General features: G+C 38.0%; 1 protein-coding gene across 1 annotated transcript; it reads right to left on the reverse strand.

Moving 5' to 3' along the window:
• Positions 1–158: 158 nt before the first annotated feature.
• Positions 159–20,476, reverse strand: igf2bp2b (insulin-like growth factor 2 mRNA binding protein 2b). Its single transcript, XM_043235354.1, is given in 13 exon segments — positions 159–2,811; positions 2,814–2,877; positions 4,536–4,649; positions 4,908–5,039; positions 5,171–5,245; positions 5,744–5,860; positions 5,958–6,026; positions 6,173–6,304; positions 7,871–8,006; positions 8,138–8,260; positions 8,426–8,560; positions 10,347–10,642; positions 15,307–20,476. Coding segments are annotated over 12 exon segments (1,383 nt in total). The 5' UTR covers positions 10,529–10,642; positions 15,307–20,476; the 3' UTR covers positions 159–2,707.
• Positions 20,477–21,844: the final 1,368 nt, after the last annotated feature.

The raw sequence follows: 21,844 nt of genomic DNA on the forward strand, positions 1-21,844 counted from the left end.
ATTGCTGAAAATGTGTAACTGCACAATAAGAATACTGCGATGTTCTGTTAATATAGTGTACTCGAGTTTTTTTGTAGCTTCCGCAGAATCTTTAAGCTAGCGATGACACTTGAAGTGAACTTGATATACTGATACAAAGATGATCAACCACAACAACATTATTTTAAAGACTCTTTATTGCTCATATCCATGTGAAAGGTAGTGTGACCCTTCCAGAAAACATAAAAACAGATTCGTGATTGTTCACTCACACTCCTATTGTCCCCAACTCACCCGCTCTTGGCTCGAGCCAACAGTATACCAATGGAATATGTCCCCTTTTTGCCCAGATCTGAAATTAGTTTGTTTACCCATTTTTACATCGTTTGACATCATCATAAGCGTTGATCAGACGAGGGACAAGCTTATCAAACACCCAGACGTATTCACTGCACAAGTGGTCAACAAAGAGGAACAGACACAAAGAGCTGCAGAAGTAATACGGCAAAGAGTTTTCTTTGTAAATGATATGAGAAGAGACGGTCTTGAGACCGCTGGACATAGCGAAATTTTCCTATAGAAACCCAAATTGTAAGGATCAAATTAAAATCGCGTCTACTATAATTGTTAACATTCAGCAGTAAACTGGAGAAGATTATTCCTATAATAAAACCTCACAAATATGCTGTTAGAATAACATTCAAAACCGACTTTGTTTGTTATTGGCCATCAGATATGACCTCCAAAACAGAGAAAAATGACAGAGCCACTTGTAAAAGAGTAACATAAAGATAACGTTCTAAATACAGGTTGAAGAACACTGCGTACGGTTGGATTAAGCTGTATTCTTAGACACTATATATCTGTTGAGACGATTAATTCAGTTCAAACGTAAACTGCAAGAAACAAAGTACTGTCAAACCCAAGTGTTCGGCTGCCCGAGAGTCGCATTGACCTCGAGAGCTCGTTTGAGTCAAACGGTCCATAAAGCAACAATCAAGTTTCTGAAACCTCTTTCGCAAGAACGAGCAGGCCAAGTTGGTGCCTCGCGCTAACCCTTTTTTTCTTCTTGTTCTTTTATTTAGAAAAATAAAAAAAATGCTCTAAGTCTGAGAGCTTTACAAGGTATACAAAATATGCAAAAGGGAGAAAATATCAGATTGAGGTACCCTGTTCTTGAGGTAGAACGGTATATTGTACTGGTTCACACGAAGCTGCGTGGACTTTCAATATATCATTTTCATGTCTCAATCACGGTTGTACGAGTTGCTTTATATCAATGTCATGCTCTATGACCGTACGGCGCTGCAATGCCGGCTGTTTGCATTTGATCAGTCAAGAAATACTACAAACCGATATTTTTGAACTGTCACTTATATACAGTACATTAAGAATTATTATATTTTTATTCCATTAGCCTTTCGGATGTGCAACATTAAAAGGCTTAACGACGTCATCCCTCACCCATCGCATCAACTTTACAAACAACTGTCTATTCACTTGTCCAAAATGCATTTATGAATGCAAACTCAATTGAGCGCACCCACCTAAGCAGGTGAAATCAGAGAGGGGAAAGGGAAATTATGTTCGCTATACAGGAAGTACATGTCTGCAGAAGGCATACGCATCATATACATTCACGAGTGTCAGGAAGACCTCAAGGACTCCCACGGGCTCCCGTTACAGGACCTACAGACAAGGACTGCACACCAAATGTACACTACCATTCAAAAGTTCAGGCTGGGAAGATGAAATATTATTACAACTTAAAATAGCAGTGCTGATTTGCTGCTAAAGAAACATTTATTTAAAAAAAAAAGGTATGAAGCACTGTTCCATGTTCAAAACCATGATACTTCTTTTCAGGATTCTTATTATAAAACAGATGAATACATTTTAAAATAGGCATATTTCGCAACATAATCTCTTTTCTGTCACTTTTGATCTTTTTCATGCGTCCTTGTGGAACAGAAAACCAAAAAAAAAACACACCAACCGCAAACTTTAGAACAGTAGTGTAAGGCGTAAGGGAGTACGGGGTATCAACATTAGATTCCCAAAGTAACGGGATCTAGATCTGCCTCTCTTTAGGGACCGTACTTCTTTTTCTTTTTTTAAAACAGTTGGCACACAGACTGCTCTTCTTTCGTGTGATGAATAAGTTGGGAAACATTTAAGAAAAAAGCTAAATCGTTTAAATAAAGAGAAACGAGAACAGGGCAGCAAGCAGAGGAGCGATGCTCAGAGACTCAGCAGTAGAAAAGAGGAACTGGAAGTGAAATGCCGGCACACAGCAAGCACTCCTTTACTTTGTAACGTCACTTAACGCTTTTAGTTACCGTGCTGTACTAACTAGTTACTAGAAAAGGTTGATAAACTGATTTGATTGCTCACGCTAAATAGCTCGAAATTCCGTTGAATAAACCTATAGAATTGTTGCTGCGCAATTGATTATATCTCCTAATAAATGAGTAGATCTAACGCACAGCTAGACCCGCTACCTGCAGTGTGCATTCACCTCATCCAGCAGTCTGCTCCACAGCGCACAAACCTATCAGGTCCGCGGTCATGAAAAGATCTCTGACCTGATATCGCTCTCCATCGTCCTCGCTCACATCCGCACGACCGAACGGTTTTTTGTGCTAGAAGTTCTTTGGTTGTTTTAAACTGCTGGTCCTCTTCGTCGGCCCCTGTCTCCGTTTCCCGCTCTGTCTCACTCCTGCTTTGTCTATGTCTTGAATTTGGATTTGTCCTCGCACGAGCTACATTCATTAGCTGCTGCTGGCTGGCGTCCGCTGATCACTTTGATGGTTGTGAGGGTGTTGGCACCGTTTGCTGGTGTTTCCGCTCTTGCTGTTTGACCTGTTGAACGATCTCCCTTATCTTACGTTGGGCCGTCTGCAAACAAACACACCGTAGCCGAGGGTGACTGGGGCGCACATGCACATCCATTATTTACATCAACAGATAATATAGTAAGAAGCTGAACAAATCGTATGTTATCCTGAATAACAAGCACGGTCTGGCCCAAACCATTTTTTTAATTCGGTTAATGTTCATGATGAGATGAGCGTGCAGTCTACGGCAAGAGAGTGGAAAATGCCAGTGCTGTATAACAAGCTGATTGTGTTTTGAAGATGAATTAAAGAGTTATGGTTTGGAATGACGTGAGGTTCAGGTTAAAACGGGTAGAAACAGGGGCGTCATTACTTTTGAGCGGGGGCATGGATTTGAGGGGGAGGTCTTCACGCGACATTTCATGAGAATTTAAGGTGATTTGAAAGAGAACCAGGTATTTAGTCAGCGAGCGAGAGAAGAAAATCCCAGCATTTTAGCAATGACTCACTTGAAACCTCTGATTGGTCAATACATTCATAAGCTCAAGAGCATCCTGTGTGATTGCTATAAAAACGAGTCTGTCTCTGGCTCAGTGCCAGCCACATTTTAATTTGTGGCTGATGGTATTGATGCGCTGAATGTTCTAACCACGTGGGTGCGATCACATTAAATATTAAAAATTAATCTGCTATTGGAAGCAGCATTCAAAATCCAACTTTTGCATGGCCAAGATGCTTCTGGGTAGAAACATGTCCTTTAACCTCAAGTAAGAACTGTAAGTTTTTCCAGAGGTGACCGGTTATGACCCTGGTGTTTTAGTTAGGGATGAGATTTTCGTCCGAGAGAGAAAAACGTAATAAATAGCCTATGTAATATTAAATATGTCGTGGCCTGCCCTTGTTGTTGCGCGGTTTGACGCTCATGTTTAAAGTCCGCTCAAATAACAAAGCTCAAAAAGCAGAGTCCGCTCAAATAACGTGCCGACAGGAAATGTCCACGTAGTATACTCGTTCCTGTTTGCACTAGCATCCTGTAGTACAGCTGACGCCAGGCTCCGCTCACATGCTCTGATAATAATAGCTTTGTGGGATTATACATTATTTAAACAATTAGTTATATCTGATTCTGTTAATGTATTGCTCTTTAATACAATAAGGTTCCCTTAGCTGTTAATGTGTTAACTGCCATGAACGATCATTTATTACAGTATTTATTCATCTGTCTTAATGATAATACAGTTGTTACACTATTAGTTCATTTTCATTCAGAGGGCTTTAACTGCTTACAAGTACAACTGTTCATTTTAATAATGCGTTAGAAAATGTCGCAACTAACACTAACCAATATTATTAATAAATGAATTAATAAACTATTGTTCATTCTTAATTCATGTTAACTATAGTAGTTAACTAATGAACCCTATTGTAAAGTGTTACCATTATTAATTAATACAGTCACAATTGTATCCAGTTTTGTTACTTTCAGTAAATGGTTATTTTAAAGTTTTGTGTTATATTTTTGTTATTATTAATATGATTATTTTGTGTCATTAACTGTGTCAAATTCAAAATATTTCCCAAACTACTTTATATTATTCAATAAAATAATAATCATTACAAAGCATTTTCGGTTTTAGGCCAAGAATTTTAATTTCGGTGCTTCCATAGTTTTAGTAAAATTTAAAAAGTTTAAAAAATGGGAAAATGTCAAAATCCTACCTGACTGGCAAAGAAATGTCCAATTATCTTAACAAACACTTCATCATTCTCATCTGGTGTCTGGTCCCGTGGTACAATGACCTCAGCACTGGTGAGATTCTGCAGCTCATTGACCTGTGGATGGTGAGAGGTCAGAGGTCACACAAACAGACTGCATCTAGATCTGGAATTAACAGTGAGAAGCGCTCCATGATTCTGATTACTGAGATTTGACTCATTTAACCCGTTTGTGGTGAAATTAAAACCTGGAAGAATTTTTCTGAATTTGTGTGTTTATTTGTGTAATTTTTTTTAGTGACAGTACCTTCAAAGTGAGTGTGTTTACAAGAGGTTTTAACATGTCTTTAACACATGTACACAAAGCGCACGTACCGTTTTGCCACCCTTTCCGATGACTCGTCCGGCAGCGGTCGAAGGCACTTTTATATGCGCCTCCAACTTCACTTCTTCCTTAGCGGTGAAAAAATTCTCCTCTTTTAACTTCCCATATATCCTCCCTTGTGCCTACAGCCACACGCATACACAGATGAATAAAGTGATGAATACAGAGATCAATGTAAAACACCCTGTTTGCTGCCTAAGGGTATTTGTACCCCGAAGACAAGGAGCCTAAATAACTGAATGACGGCTTTTACCTTGAACTGAGCCTCCGGTGGTCCAGTGATAATGACCATCCTCTCAGGATCATCAGGATTGTCTGGTGCAGCGATCTGCAGGGACACGAGACACCACTTTCTTTTATCGCTGTCTTGATTCGAGCACAAAGACCGCTTAAACTACTACAAGTGTGCTGTGATGCCTTAATACACTTAGTACCTCACTTAACAAATTACTGGTTTTATTCAAGTCCAAAACATTAACATTAAAATTAACTAATATTTACAAGTCAGTTAGAAATAGCTCTTTAAGTGAACAATATTTTATCGCTAAAGTCTACATTATACAGCACACTTTTGCTGAAAATACAAACTAACATAATTCAAAGCATTACCATTATACACAATAAATCATTTAGAATTCAAAAGGTTTGCAAAATCGCATGTACATTAACAAATGCATGACTTCGAGACAATGCGGCACTGGATAAACTAGAAGTTCCACCAGATGGCCCGTAGAAAACAGCCCAGTTTCCTTCATTCAAGCTTTGTTCAAAACTGATTCATCTTTGCAACGAGAGTGAGCTGCATTGGGAATCAGAAGTGTCTCACTTTTATTGAGGCTCCAGCATAGTGTGCCAGCTCTTTAATGTGTTGCCCTTTCTTCCCGATGAGAGCTCCTACTGCTGGAGTGGGGATGAAGAGGTAGACCACTTCCTGTTCGGCATTCTGAAACACGCACAGACAGCCTTCACTCCCGCTAGTCAAGTTTAGACAGACAGACGGATAAACAGACAGGTAGATAGATATAACAACAAGTACTCACTGCTTGCTGAAGAGACAACGCTCCAGAGGAGGGAACCCCATACAGACCACCCATTACTGATGGAGGGCCCTGTGATGGCAAATATAGATGTGGTGAGACAAATGTAACCCAAACAGATGGTTTTTTAGGGGATAAAACACAACCATCTGTTATACTCCCTTTACAGATCACACGTTCTTGTTTCCTGATACACACATGCACATCCTGACACTCACCAGCAGGGGGCTGTAGTTGGCTGGAGCGGACAGAGATCCACGCAGACCCGAGGCTGGAGGCAGAACAGACAAGCCAGAAGAGAAGATCCCCAACGCGTTCAGGTTCAGACCCGGCATCATGTTAGTCTGCTGCTGAAACCAGAGATGGAGAGGGACGTGAATCTGAGACTTTCTGCAAAGCGTGGAACGAATCAATCTTGTTCAATTTCACAGGTTTATGTTGGTCAAACAGGTACTGAATCAGCGAATTAAACGGATTAAACAAATGCCGTTCTACCGAGTTAATGCCAACTCGCATCCACACTCTGCCTGATAATCACTGTCTGTCAAGGCAAAACAAGTTCTGCTTTACTAAGATTAAAGAAACAGGATTAAAGTCACCGTTAAAACCAAACACTGTGAGAGAGAAGGTTTGAAATGTTTGGTGTTTGTCGGTCCGTATTGCATTGTTCTCTTCAGTACTTGATTCAGATCAAATAGGAGTATATAAGTCTACTGATGAACAGTTCTATTTTTACATTGGCAGCTATATGTATATGTCATTGCTGTCCAGGGGAACATGCCACCATATTCATATCTCAAGCTGGAAAAAATTTCAGGACATCAGTGGTTTTAAGGTAATAAAAAAAAAATTAGTTCAGCTATAAATTAATGAAAATATTTAGTTTAATATATTTAAGTTAATTTAAAGAAAATTGAAAACGTTAACTTAAATGTTACCATTTTTAGCCACTGTATATACAGTAAATATGTTCACTACGTAGTGCATATAAATTTATAAATTGGAGATTATTAGTAATAATGTAACTATTATAAAAAAAAAAAAGAAAGTCACAGAGCTTAATAGCGGAAGCTTTAGTTTAACAAGACAACTCTGCAAAAAATATACAATAATTAATTATTCAATGATAATCCATTATTCAGAAAACCAATAATTGAATATTTCACGTCCCTGAATTCATTTATCTGTTAAGCTCTGAAATTCTTTTTTAGTAGCTCACTAAACACTATTTGTTTCGAGCATGGTCTAAAATGTGTACAGTCAGTCCTCTGAAAGACCTGGTATGATCTGTGCTCTTGAAACTGGATCCTGATTTACCAAAGTTTTAGAATATATCACACCACACTCAAAAGAAAAGGGGACTCTGTGGGCGGCTGTTTGACTGCATTCAATCGCAGGAGGGAAAAAAAGGTATTTTTCTACAACCATGTTTTATAATTACACATTTTCAAGACAAAATACCCAATCCTAAAAATACAGGTTTAAAGTTCGTAAACATGGGCTTTTACTTTTGACAGCAACTCAAAATATTTTCATAGAGGGCAAACTTCCACATAACTGCACAGAGGTCAGTCCAGGTCGGTTTCAAACCAATCAAAACATTCATAATTCTCAATATTTACCTTTAAATAGGGCTGTCAACAGATAAAAAAAATGATTTTGGTCAAAGTGATATTTCAGCTTTGATTCTTCTGTTAAAATCCCCATCTGGATTCAATTTGCAAGTAGAGGTTAAAGGTGTCCTTCATCATTTACCAACAAACAAGAACACTGTTGTAGGATTAATGTGTTTAAGAAAAGACAAAAATAGAGGCACTATGTAACTTATAATACAACACTTTTTTTTGTTTCAAAGTGACTTCACATAACACTACCATCCATCCACCAATAAACCTCAAAAGCTGTGATTTACTCACATTAAGTGAAGCCACATCATTCTCATGGGCTTCTCTGAGCTTCCTCATGATCTCCACTTCTGCATTACAGCACTCCTCCACCCCTCCCCTCACCATGATGGTACGTTCCTGGTTGTATATAGTTAGGTCTTGTAATCTGCAAACAAAACGCATATGCCAATGCATAAACAATTAGACCTCGGTTTCATCACTGGGTCCTATCCCATGAGACGTTTAACCTTTAATTGATGTCATCTTTTCAAGACCATTTGCACAGAGCAAGCTTACGAAGAAATAGTGATCTTGGTCCCGGTATCTTGCTCTATCTTCTTCAGATTCCTGCCCTCCTTCCCTATGAGTCTCCCAACAAGGCTATTGTGGGCCAAGATCTTCAGAGGAACCTCCTCAACACTGATTCAGAGAGAGAAGTTTTTATTTCCTTTATAATAAACCTAAGAACAGGATGAGGTTGTTTGCTTATTTACACAGTTTTAAATTATTCAGCTTAAAAAAAAAAACTGTCTTCAAGCAAATGAAGCATGTAAGTAACGTTAAGGTGCACTACAGTCTACTGACATCTTGGTGTCGTTGGCCTCTTTTTCCATTATTTCCAGGATCATCCTGCAGGCTTGTGAGCAGCCCTCTTTAGATGAGTGGATAGTGATGGCCTTCTCAGTGGCTCCTGCATTCTCCTTACGATGGATATCTACCCTGAGACAGAGCAAATGATGACCTTTATTACATTTTTGAAACTGTCACATGGGACAGAGCAAAATGGATATTGAGAATAGTTTATGACCTCTAACTGATTAGAGGTGCGCAATATATTGTGATATATTACTTAGTTTCATTCCCAAAAACTAAAACCATAAAAAAATAGTATTTTTTTAATTAGAAAAAAGCATATACCAGAATATGTAAAAAGTTGCCAAGGTGATATTTCTCTAAAATAACTAAAACTGAATTTAATAAAACAATATTAACAAACTAAAAATGAAAAAAAAACTAACGAAATGAAAACGAATTCAAATGGTTAATAAAAAAACACGATAATCTCAATAATACTAAAAAGGCACTATAACGTTTGCCAGTTACGGGGAAAGAAATGATTTCTTATTAATACTTCTAGTGGCACTGAGCACGTAATTGTGACCAACAAAAGAAACTGAGTGCAGCATGTTATTTTAAGCACGTCGTTCAATTTCTAGTTAAACAAAAAAAACAAGTCAAGACCCCTACAGGGTTATTCTACCGCTTTGTGCTTCATATATTTGTCATTGAACAAATGAACAAGAATAAACCCTGCCTATAAAAAAGGGTATTCACATACAAACAGCATATAACAGCATGCAGCTTGTAACGTGCTTGTTTCATTATACTAGTTTTCTGACATAAATATAAAGTCTGCATGATGTTTTCAGCTGATGTGCACTGCGTTTTTTAAATAATGACTGGTTACAGAGAAGCCCACACAGGTTTCCATCTGGCTGTGATATTTGACTGATTCTGTCTCGTGGAGACCCAAGTCCTTGTCGCAGCGGTGTTAGTTGCACCATATCCTAACTAAATATGCAAATAAAAGGTGTCTTTTTTACCTAGTTTTTGCCGTGACACACAACAAGTGACGTCTCTTAATTGACTTTGTTTGTTGAGCTGTTGTATAAAATCAATATCACATTTGTAACCATGCTGACCTTTGGAGAAAAAGCAAACTCTCTGGCACTCTTTGTGTAATATTAATTATACGAAACAGCATAAACATATACATTTTCTGCTGCATGTCTTGAACTAAGTGATAATTATATATAAGAACGCATGTCTAAACTATGTTAGCACCTAATGTATGCGCGCACTCAGTAGGCTATGTTATATTATTTTATGTCATATTATGTTATAATTATACAACCATAAATATCACACACCCCAATGTTGTTTAGATGTTTATAATGTGTTGTTTCTTAGCGATCTACCGGTTCACATTTAAAGCTCTGAATGTTTGCAGGGTTAAAAATATGGATCGATTTTCACATTTGTCCTAACAAGAGATTTATTGAAAATGCATGTTCATTCTCTGGTGGAGCATTTGGTAGAAATATAAAGAACAGCACCAGCTTATGTTCATTAAATGAAACCATAGCTTTTTGAAGTTTAATTGTCACGTTCAGCCATATCGCTGTTCTGGTCTTTCCGTCCCCAAATTTAAGACCTCTTGAAGACTTCTTCAGTTTAATGCAACTACATTTAAGAGCCCACGGAAACCCAGGAAAAGGTTCTGGGATCATCATAATCATCCTGCTTCCTCCTCTGCCATAAACCTATAGGCCAAATGTCAAATTCTGGCATCGTTTATATATTAATCAACCGTTATTATGAAGTCCAAATGCCCAGTCCAGAAATATCATTGTGGTAAATCCGTATTTGTTTGATCAGGCTATTATAGCTATTGCTTCCTAATTAAATTCAACTCATTACTGTTTAAAATATCAAGACTTCTTACTTGGACTGTGTCTGCTTTGTGATGTTCTTTATAGTAAGTCCCTCTTTCCCAATGATGGCTCCCACAAACTGAGTGGGCACTAGGATTCGTAGAGGCAGCTCTTGCTGACGATGCCTGGACCCCTGGGGGCCTCCCATGGCCCCTGGCTGACCAAACTCCTGCTCCCGGCTTCCCGTCCCCATTTTAGATGCCCCTTGCGGGACCTGGGGTCTTACACCCCCGTCCCTTCCTGCCTCCTCGTCCAGTATGTACGACACACTGATTCTCAAAACCGGCCTGTCAACTTCTCAACAGCCCTGGAGAAGAACGAGAGAGAAAGAGATCAGTCAATCATTACATCAATCACTGGATCATGTCATACTTCATCCAGACACTGAAAAAAATAACACAGACTCACAATGAGAAACAAAGAATAAAGACCGATGCCATTCATAGAGTCATGAATGGACTACAGAAATGGATGGATTCTAATATACAGAATAATTATTCTAATGAATACGACCTGCTGCTGTGATAGCCACCTCACTACTAGGGTTGGGCAAATTCTGAGAACTGCCGTTCACTCATGAGAAATTTGAATTAAATTACCCACACCCTGGAGGTTGAAATGACAAGCAGGTATTGCAATTCAAATAATCACAGACCAGCACGAGTAATTTTGACTATTTACTGTATGCCTATTTATCTGCTCATATGCAATATAGAATCATTATAGAAAACGTAATTATTTATTTAAAACCTTTGAAATATAATAATTATGTTATGCAAAAAATTGAAACGCACTACCATTCAAAGGTTTGGGGTCCAATTTTTAATGTTGGAATAAAGTGCTATCTGTTCACAAGGGCTGCATTCAATTGCTAAAAAAAAATTGTCAAATTTTATTGCAATTTAAAAAAAACCTTCTATGTGAATACATTTAAAATGTAATTTGTTTCTGTGATACTAAGATGTTTTTATGGTAAGCTAATGTGCTGCTCAAGAAACATTTCTTGTTATTATTAATGTTGAAAACAGTTCATATTTTTGTGGAAACCATGGTCAATGTTCTAGATTTTCTTTAAAAAAAAATTAAAGGGTAGATTTTATTTTAAAAAAAAAACAATATTTATAGTGTTATAAATAATTGTTGTAATTTCTGATCAATTTCATGACCCTTGATAAAATAATAAATTAATTTATTTCAAATAAAAATAAAATCCCACTGATTTCAAACTTGTGAATTTTTAGTGCAGTATAATGGAAAAATAAAATATAATAAAAATGTGATTAAATTCTAGTTAAAATCAACTTCAGGAAATGAGCTGAAATTGAATTAACGACAGTTCAACTCTGAACGATGCGTAACCCTGCTCACTACAGATGCTAGTACAATTACTGAGCGCCGGTCTGTCGCCCTATGACAGGAAATAGTAAATCAGACAAGCAGCACACACATACCCACCCATTGGGACAGACCTCCCTCAGATCAAAGCTCCAAAATAAGATCCCTGGAGACAAGAAATCATCCAAACCCCTAAACCCTTCTTCCACCACACACATACATATTAAGATACAAAAAAACAAGGCACTGCCCAGTAAATCCACTTTTTACAACTGCAACCTAAACTGTGATGACGGCTTGATTGATCCATTGCGACTAGTACTGCCATATAAATACAAACAGATCCGTTAACCTACTATCTGCATTATCCAGCGGGGAGAAAACCCCCACGTGTGGAACCACTTTAGAAATCTAAATTAGTTAACGGGAACGTTTGATGATACAGGAGGGGAGATCTATCTGTGGTTTCTAAGAGATGCTCTGTCTTAGCCATATGAAAGAAGTTTAGGGTTAAACACCAGCTGGCTTAACGGCTGGTCCAACACACACACACACACACACACACACACACACTCAAAGAGGACTTTTATCAGCTGCTGGGAACACAGTAACTATTGTTTGGGGCCAAGTGTTCAGTCAGGCGTGAGTCCTGGAGCAAATATTCTCAGCATCTCTCAGCTGATCTCCATTCATTCACAACTGTAATGCTGCAAATGCAACATCAACTATGTGAAGTGTTGTCCACAATGCTTTATGGGGTGGGCCCATATTCACAAAACATCTTAGTAGCTCATAACTCGCCAATTCAGGAGAAAATCTTAAAAATAATGGCAGTGTCAGTCCTAAACTTTTGCTCCAAGGGTATTTTACGAAGTGTTTTAACGTTAAAACTAGCTCCTGAATCTGTTAAACATTAGGAGTAGTAAAGAGGACTCCTGAGACCAATACACAAACTATTCCTTTGATTATACCCTTGTTTTCATCCACCAGGTGGGCAACAAGTAACTAGCTGCACATGCATCCATTTTATCCAAGTTTGCATGTTTTACTGTAATCCATGAATATTTCAATGAACAAATCTCTTTCAGCCAATCGCTGTGTGCATAATTAACATTAACATCAAGTTTTAACGTTCTGCTTAGATGAAAATTGTCCGTTTTTCACTAGTTTATTTTTACCTAAAGATATAGCATGCGGTTGCTTCAAGCAATGTAATAAAGATCATTCAATAAACTGATGATTGCAATGAATAATCGCCAATTACAACTTCAAGCCAATAATCGATAATTATGATGCGTGTCAAAATTGTGCAGCCCTAGATTAACCGCATTCAAAATGAAAGCTTTTGTTTATATAATACATGTGTGTGTACTATATATATATTATGTAGGCCTATATACAGTATATTTACATGCTGCTCTTATAAGGATATCACCTTTGGACATACAAAAATATATGTCAGCATAGCTAGTAGAATTTACTCTGTATCTTTAATCGGGGCATTCGAAAGCAAAGCCTGCATCTCTGGCTGCAGTTATTCAGAAGCACAGAACAAGTAAATAACCGTTCACACAGGAAATGTTCGATTGCATAAGAACAGAACAGAATGCACGCATTTCAACATTGTTTTTAAATGCTGAACTACACTTATTTTAACTGATATCTAGATGCTTAATGCAGGGGTGTCCAAAAGGCCGGATTCGACATAGAGGACACACCGTGGGTTGGATGCTTCTCCACGTGACAGTAGTTTGAACCGACAGTTTTAAAAATCTGTAAATAGGCTTTTGGCCTATATTTCATAACTGCCTTATATTAAATTCAATTGGCCTTTATGTCTACGTGAATAATGCAAGATTATTTATAAATATCCTATATTTCTGCCACAATACCACAGTTACTGTTACTGTTACTACAGTAAATCCATTTTAAATGTTTGCAGTTTGTGGATTGTAAAGTATTCTTACTGCATTATTTTTATTATATTGTCCGCTTCAGTGTTATTGAGAATGTCTTTTTTGTGCGCACAAAAAATTGCCTTTCACTGCTACATCTGGTCATCTTGTTGTGACATTGTGAAACAGTTCGGACACCCCTGTCTTAACGCAATGCATCAATAGACCACCCTACAAAACGCAATGCCAACAAGCAACATATGAGCAGGGGTATATGATACACTACAAGCTATTACCAGCTGCATGTCTGCAGTCTGAATTACCACTACTGCAACAACAGCAGTAACCTACAGCTCCGGTAAAAGTTTGAAAACTACGTGAGATTCGCTTTAATCAAAAAGAGGCGGGACAATAAAGCTACACGTTCACAGGTCTGTTCAAAGCAGTTGTGTGTGTGTGTGTTTGTGTCAGCTGAACTTAAAGCAGGTCACAGGAATAAACAAGACTCACTATCAATCACCAGTGACTGTAACAGGGTGACATAACATGCACTTGTGGGTCAAATGACATCATGTCCACAAGAAGATCACTAGACTACATCACCTCCAGTTAATTTAAGCTACATTTACACGTGGCGTTTTGGTTTTAAAACATCATTTTCAAATAAAAATGATCCTCGTCTACACTAGCATTTTCACAGAAACAATCTCTGTCTAAACTGCGCTAACCGAAAACGTCTGTCACGGGACCATTTGTGCAGATACAACCACAGATGTGCACATGCATACATTTTGGGTCAATTAAAATGCAGCTTTTGTGAACATAAGAAACTGATTATATGTAAAATAACAAAGGCAAAGATTGATGGCGCTACGAAGGTGGATGTTCACGGTAATTATACATTATTATTATACATATTATACATATAAATTATACAGAAAACGCAACATTTACACTGCCAAAGATCACTATGAGGCTTAAGTTTAAACACTCTCCTAAACTTCCCTTTATAATAGCAAAGCTGTCTATACATGGTTTTATGAATTAATCTCTTACATCATACGAACATCTGAGCAAAAAAAAAAAGAGAAACTGAACACCTCTGATTGACCATTGCATTTATAAGCTCAACACACTCATTTGTGATTGGTTATGTACAGTGCAACAACACTGTAAAACCCATAAAAAACCCATGGTGCAATATTAAGCAGATCTAAATTTAATGCTGCAGTCAACACTTTTCATTTCATTGGCTTTGCATTTGTGTCTGTGAGTTGCCATATTTTTTACAAGCGGAAATGTGGATATTACATCATTGATGACCAGGGATGAACTTTTATTTAAAATAGGAATTTCTCTGGATTTACAAAAATCCTTGGGAACTTTAACATAAATACGCAACTACAAATACATAAAATATATAACGCTGTGCAAGAAGTCTTTGGATATTTTATTACAAAAACCTTACATTTAAGTCATATTTCGTATCGAAACATACACGTTGCAAAACTGACACCGACATTTTGACTGACTTCTAACTATGAATACCTGCAGTAAAAGATTGAATTGTTCCTTTAAGGGTTGTAAACATATATTGAGCAAGTTTAGAATGACATTAATAATACAAAAAAAATTTCATCCGTCCAACAGGAAATAATATAACATTATAATTACAAAACATTTACCCGATTAAATCTGGCTTTGACTACTAAACGTTTAAAAGTAAAGTACTTTAGCTCACCGTGTCCACGCGTTTGCTGGGAGTCCTGGGACGGATACAAACACTAACCGAGCTAAATAAAAAACGTTAGCGCTGCTAGAGATCACCTTTGCACTACACCCTGCTTTTCCAGTTCTGCAGACATGCTGAGACTGCTGTCGAATTCCACTATTTTAAATACACACCAGCGACACGCCTCCTTACAGAGAAAGGGAGGCGATACGTTCATAGAATGCAACAATGTGACTGTCCTGACAGGGTGCAAAAGACACCAATGTGCCATGACAGTTGCTCCACCAGCCACGTCATTTTGGTGTCACCAATCAACGTTAGTCATGTAATGGTGGTTTCAGGACCAGACAGGTGCCAGGATGACTCTCCACCCATGTGTTTTAGAGATGACAGGAAAACTCGATCTATTGTAAAGAGTCACAGAGTAAGCCTAGCCAGTTGTACAACCATTGCCAAAGCACATCAGGGGGGAGACCAGAGATATAAAGCTCTAAATAAACAGCAGGTTGATGGACAAACAGTCTTTCATCACCAACAAATGTGGAATTACCTGCGCAAAATAACCAAAACGAAGTCTAAAACCTGCTGAACTCAAGATACTCCGGCAGACAGATGTAGGATAGGTTTGAGGCCCTGGGGACCCTGATGTGGCTCCCACCCGCCTAGAGACACTTCTAAGCTGAATTAACCCGATTTCCCACTTCGTCTCTTAATCACTTAAGCGCATAAGCGTCCTGAAAGTGTGCAAAGAGTCAGAGCCAAGAAACGGAGTAAGTGCATTTTCCACTGGGACAAAAGATGTTGTATTGTGAGCTTTAGCAAAAGGCATATCAGCTAACGGAGAATGAAAAAAAAAAAGTCTCAATCTTAGGCAGCTACTGTATAACAACCGAATGGAGGTTTTCTACTGAATGGTCTCTACAGCCAAGCACTAGGTGTAGTCGCCCTCAGTGCTTTGGTGTGGAGAAAAATAATTCTGCCTCCTCAGCAAATAATGCCTGCCTCACCTTAATCAGATCTGCAATACCTAGTCATCTGTACTAGCAGTATGTCATCTGGAGGTCTCGATCAACCCGCGAATTGGTTATTTCTGTCCCATTGCCAATCACAGTCAGAGCTACTGGCAATGGGATCAAAGCTAAGACACTACTGACCCCTTAATGCACGGAGTGATCCATGTGAACCTTCACCTTGGCTCATTAGATGCATCTATACTAGTCGAGTCTGAACTTAAATGTCACTTTGAACCAGTGATGCCACAATTGTCCCTGGAATATTTAACCGCTTACAACATCTATGGTTCAGTACGTGTGAATTGCTATTTTTCGGTTTTGTGTTTTAATTATTTTTAATACGAGTCTGCATGCTGACATGAGGAAACGTCTCCCCTCTTGCATTTGAAAAAAAACATCTTCTGCTGTAAAGACGTGCAGTGAGGAGCATTTCTGAACCTGATGTCCAACAAAAGAGAACGTTGTAAAATGGTCTTACTCTACAAAATGAGTTGAATGTTTGAAATAACTCTGTTAAGGCCACATCAGAGCATGAAAGGAAGTTATGTATTGAACCGTGGGCTAAGTGTATTGCTGCAGCCTTATTTTGAACTATCCAGTTGATAGACTGCAGAAGATTTGCTTTAGACACCAAAATGATTATGCGATTATGTTACTGAAAACCTACTGAGCTGGATATAGAAACTAATATCTTTTCTAAGTGTGATATTCAGGGTTTGAAAATTAATACCCACCAAATGTAGGTGAAAATTAACAATTTTTTTGTGGGTAATGCATATCAACATAACAGCCAAATTGGCCTTAAACCAGAATCTTTCAACATTAGCCAAAAAAAGAGAGGGATAAGTGCCTCATCTTTAAAATCCAAACACATTGGCACCCAAACTACTCCACAAGTAGGCTTCAAAAGGCTTATTAAGCTATTATGAATTTTTATGCATTGTGGATTCATATGAAACATTATAATGTAGATGGTGAGTTATTTTTCACATTTATTTTGACTTAAATATTAATACAATCCAAATCAACAACTCATGCTTAGAAGCAACCTGCACCTGACGATTTTCTTTTGTTTTTTGTAATCTGTTAAACGAATTAATTAATCTGTTAAAATATGTAAGAAATCCATCACTTCTTGGCTGCTTTAAGGTACCATACAAGCACTTCCAAAGCGAGGTAAGTGTCTTTATTAAACAAAATTTGATTTTATTTGATTTAATACAATTCAAATGGATTATTTATAGGTAGTATAACAACGCACCACTTGTTCAGCAACAAGGTAACTACAAATTGAAGCATTTTGAGCATTACAGAAAAGTCCTTAGAAGATTAAAGATGGTTAAGATGCTTTATTCTAAAAAAAAAGAACGAAAAAATTTTGGATTCACATTAGGTTTCACCAATGTGTCCTGCAAATCAGTTTGGAATTGCTCTTAAGGCAGTATTTACTGTCAACATGCTTTCGGTTCGGAAGCCCCCGGTGTTGTTTCTTTATTGAATACGAAAGAGCCATAAATAGAATCAGTGCCTCTCTTCACATTCCAGAGGTACACCTGGACATCTCTTGCCACATTAACATTCAACGTGCACTGTTTTACCACAGCAGCATCCCACTGCCGCCAGTGGCTAATCCATTAGCATTCTGCATAGCTCAGTCAATTATTTATGAGTTGTGCTTTGTGTATTAGCATTCTGATGCCCTCTACAGCACAAATTAGTGTTTAAGAGTAAACAGCATTAATTAGCATATTTGACAAAGTGAATACAAGCAATGCATTAGCTATCCGCGAAAAGACAACACAGCAGGATTTTTGGCTACCTGAGACTTGCAATTTTAGATCTGCCTAAATTCTTAGATTAGAAACACTGAAACTTACAACGAACAAAAATATTGTAATTCTGCATTGCGTTGGGGCGGTGGGTGGGATGAGGTGGGGGGTGTGCTAACTTCCTTCAGAATATGTTGTTTTGTGTTCCCCAGAGGAAATACACTGATTTTTAGAATGATATGAGGTTGAGTAAAGGATGCAGATTTTATTCCCCCAACATTTCAAAGGATTGATGTTAGATTTACAATGTTGCGAAACACAGCTGTCATTATCACACTGCCCCAACAAACACTAACAGGTTTATCACACTAATCCAACAACTGTTAGAATTTTTGTTGTTTTTTAGGAACCATAGGTATGTTAGTGAACCATAGTTATAGACACAGGTAGTGACTCCAGCCTGATGAACCTTTTCCACTTGTGAATAGAAAAGTGCATCTACTCTAGCGTTTTGCACAGCGAAAAGAACAACCTATTGCATTCATGACTTAAATAATGGATGCACGGATGCTTTCTGGAGCTCAAGCGGCAAAGCACGGGTTAAATTCCCAGGGAATGCACGAACGGATAATGTATACCTTGAATGCGAATGTTTCTGTTGATAAAATGTCTGCAAAATGCACGCAGCTTAATGTCTTGCATTTAATTAACCTTAGTGCAAGTGCGAGTATGGATCTATGTCAGTCTTAGCTTGTGTAAACACTCTTAATAATGCATGGCTTATTTCTGCGTAACATTCTGCAGTTTTTAGGAGAAAATCAATAAGACTTGACAAATATCAATAAGGGCACGTAACAGAGAAGGATATTAAAACATTAATGCATCAGCAAACCCCCGTGAGACTTACACGGAGATACAGAGAAAACAACTGTGAGAGAAAGGAGCAACGGCAGAGGTTCTAATCACTGCCCGCTTCTGGGGGAAAAAAAAAGAACTTTAAATCAGTACTCTACCAATACAAATGTCAGGACTAATAGGGGTATCATACTGTAGATAAAGACAAAAAAAAGAAGGATAACACAAATCCTTCTACAGCATTTCCTACTGGCCAGAGACCTCCTTGCAGGTACTTTAAATGTCACATGCGCTTCCCCCCATGGATGCCCTGCCAATTATATCTCACTTGGAATGCACTCAAGATGTATGTGATGCAAATGAGATTTAAGGACTCGCATCCATATTTCAATGCGCAAGAGGCATACTTGCTGCATAAATATACTAAACATGGCTGATTTGCATATGCATGAGCTTCCCCTCCCTTACTGTCTCATTAAAAACAAGATCGTGAAGAGAGAAACTAGAAAACACACAAGAGTCTCAGTATGACAAAAGGAGGACAGCTACCTGAACTACTGGTCAAAAGTTTGGAGTCGCTACGATTTTTTAATGCTACTAAAAGACGTCTCTAAAAGACGTTTATCTGATCAAAATGCAGCATAATGGTAACATTATCTAATATTATCTCGGTGAAAATGAGCTGTTTTAGAGTAAATTCCTGTAACGCAAAGCTGAATTTTCAGCAGCCATTACTACAGTTCAGTGTCACATTATGATTTGAAAACTCTCATTATAAAAATTTTTTTGTGGAAACTGTAATACATTTTCAGAATCCTTTTATGAATAGACCGTTCAAAACAGCATTTATCCTTTTTGAATTAAAGTGTTTTTCTTTTTTTGTCTTACTTACCCGAACCGTTTCTTCGGCAGCAAATCAGCATATCAGAACGATTAGATTAGATCATGTGACTGAAGACAGCAGTAATGATGCTAAAAATTCAGTTTCGCATCCCAGGATTAAATTTAAAAAAAAAGAAAACGAAATAAAATATCTTAATTCCAAACTTTTGATTAGTAGTGAATGATACCTTTGCCCAACTTGGCGCTGGTGTTCCAGTGACCATGAAGAATGGTGGGACAAAACTGTTTTAGAAAGTGTGAAAGTTCTGGATCTTCATTTCTACACAATTGGTCCAAAGAAGCTACTCAAGTCATTACAGATCAGACACCGAGATTTCTCCTTAGACGTCCCAGGCTGCTTTGTCAAACCCCATGTACTGAAGTAATTCATGCATGGTGTATTCCCTCACCAGGACACAACGTGGCTGGAGTCTGAGCCAAGTAGCGCTCTAACAGACACGTCATCCTTTAATCTGAGTGGATTGGGATTATTAGACACAGGCGAGGCCTTTATTAAGTGTGGTTACACCCCCTGCCCCCAAACATGCACACATACACACACTCAGCTCACTCCAATCCTCCTGAAGGGGTTAAAAAGAGACAATCCAGCACGTACGCCATCCATAGCCATTATCAAATATATAATATACATAAGAATGTATTATGAAGAAATGTTACCAATGTGTGTGTGTGTGTGTGTGTGTGTGTGTGTGTGTGTGTGTGTCAGCGTTTGCTGTAATGGAAGCAGTAATTAACAATCCGCTGCCATGTGTTTTAATAATACTAATATGGCATACAGATCTAACCTGGCCATCAGATCATTGACTATCACGTGATTCACAAGAGGCTGAAGAAGCATTATCTTCATCACAACCTGATCCTCATCCTCTGACCCAGTGTGTGTGTGTGTGTGTGTGTGTATACATATCCTGTAGCTCAGCATCTAAAGAGCTGACCTAGTGCATTTATGTGTGTTACCATATTTCCTAAAGACACCCGTTTCTGCAAAAATATCACTTTGGTGATATACTGAAGTTTTATTTTGAGGTCAAATGAACAACAACCAATCAGGGATGGGGTCTGTGTGTTTTTGTTTGAGGAAAGATTGATCGAAAGAATATTAATCAGCCTTTCATGCCTAATTTTTTAGATTGTATTTATCAGTCAGTGAAAACAATACTGTGCAAGGATGAACAGTGTTTGCGTTTTTTCATTGAATGAGCTAAAAATACAGCACGCAAACCAAAAAACCCACAAATCAAAATACAGTTTCTTTTGTCAGATTGGAAGAGAGAAATGAGTGACTCTTCTAATATGATTGCGTCACACAGCCTCATACGGCAAAAGAGCAAGTTACGGACAGACGCTTTGCGTTCCAGAGTACCATACAAATGCACATGCATGCAAATACATTTGGTAAGACTGACACAATTTACAAAACCACAATGCAGACAGCTGGGAATGATGAACTGGTTTTGGTTAAGAAAATACCGGAAATTGTTACAAACACTAGAAAAAATACTAGAACAGAAGGCTAAAATACCTGTATAAGGAAATAGTTTTCTGCTCAGCGGTAGCACAGTGCCGCTATTGGATCTTCAGTTTAATGAAGAATAAATGTCCTGCATGCATTAGAAAAAAACAATACAACATAATCTGTGCGACCTGATTTCTGAACAGTACAGGACAATCACAAAACACAGCTATAACGCTTACACTTTAAGCACTTTTTTGACCTCCATAGTATGTTTTGTCCCTACCATGGAAGTCATAGAAGGGTCAACAAACGTTTGATTACCGGGATACTTCAAAATATCTTCCTTTGTGTCAGACTTAAGAAAGAAACGTATACAGGTTCGGAACGACATGAGGGTGAGTAAATAACGACATGTTTCATTCATCAACTATTCCTTTAATAGCATGTAGGATACTTTAAATCCGCAAATTAAAAAAAGTTAATAAATACTTCCCCATGCAGCGCAGCGAAGTTGTCCAGAACTATCAATATCAATGTTATCACTTGTGGGA

This window comes from Puntigrus tetrazona, chromosome 1 (genome assembly GCF_018831695.1).
Source record: "Puntigrus tetrazona isolate hp1 chromosome 1, ASM1883169v1, whole genome shotgun sequence".
Taxonomy (NCBI): Eukaryota; Metazoa; Chordata; class Actinopteri; order Cypriniformes; family Cyprinidae; genus Puntigrus; species Puntigrus tetrazona.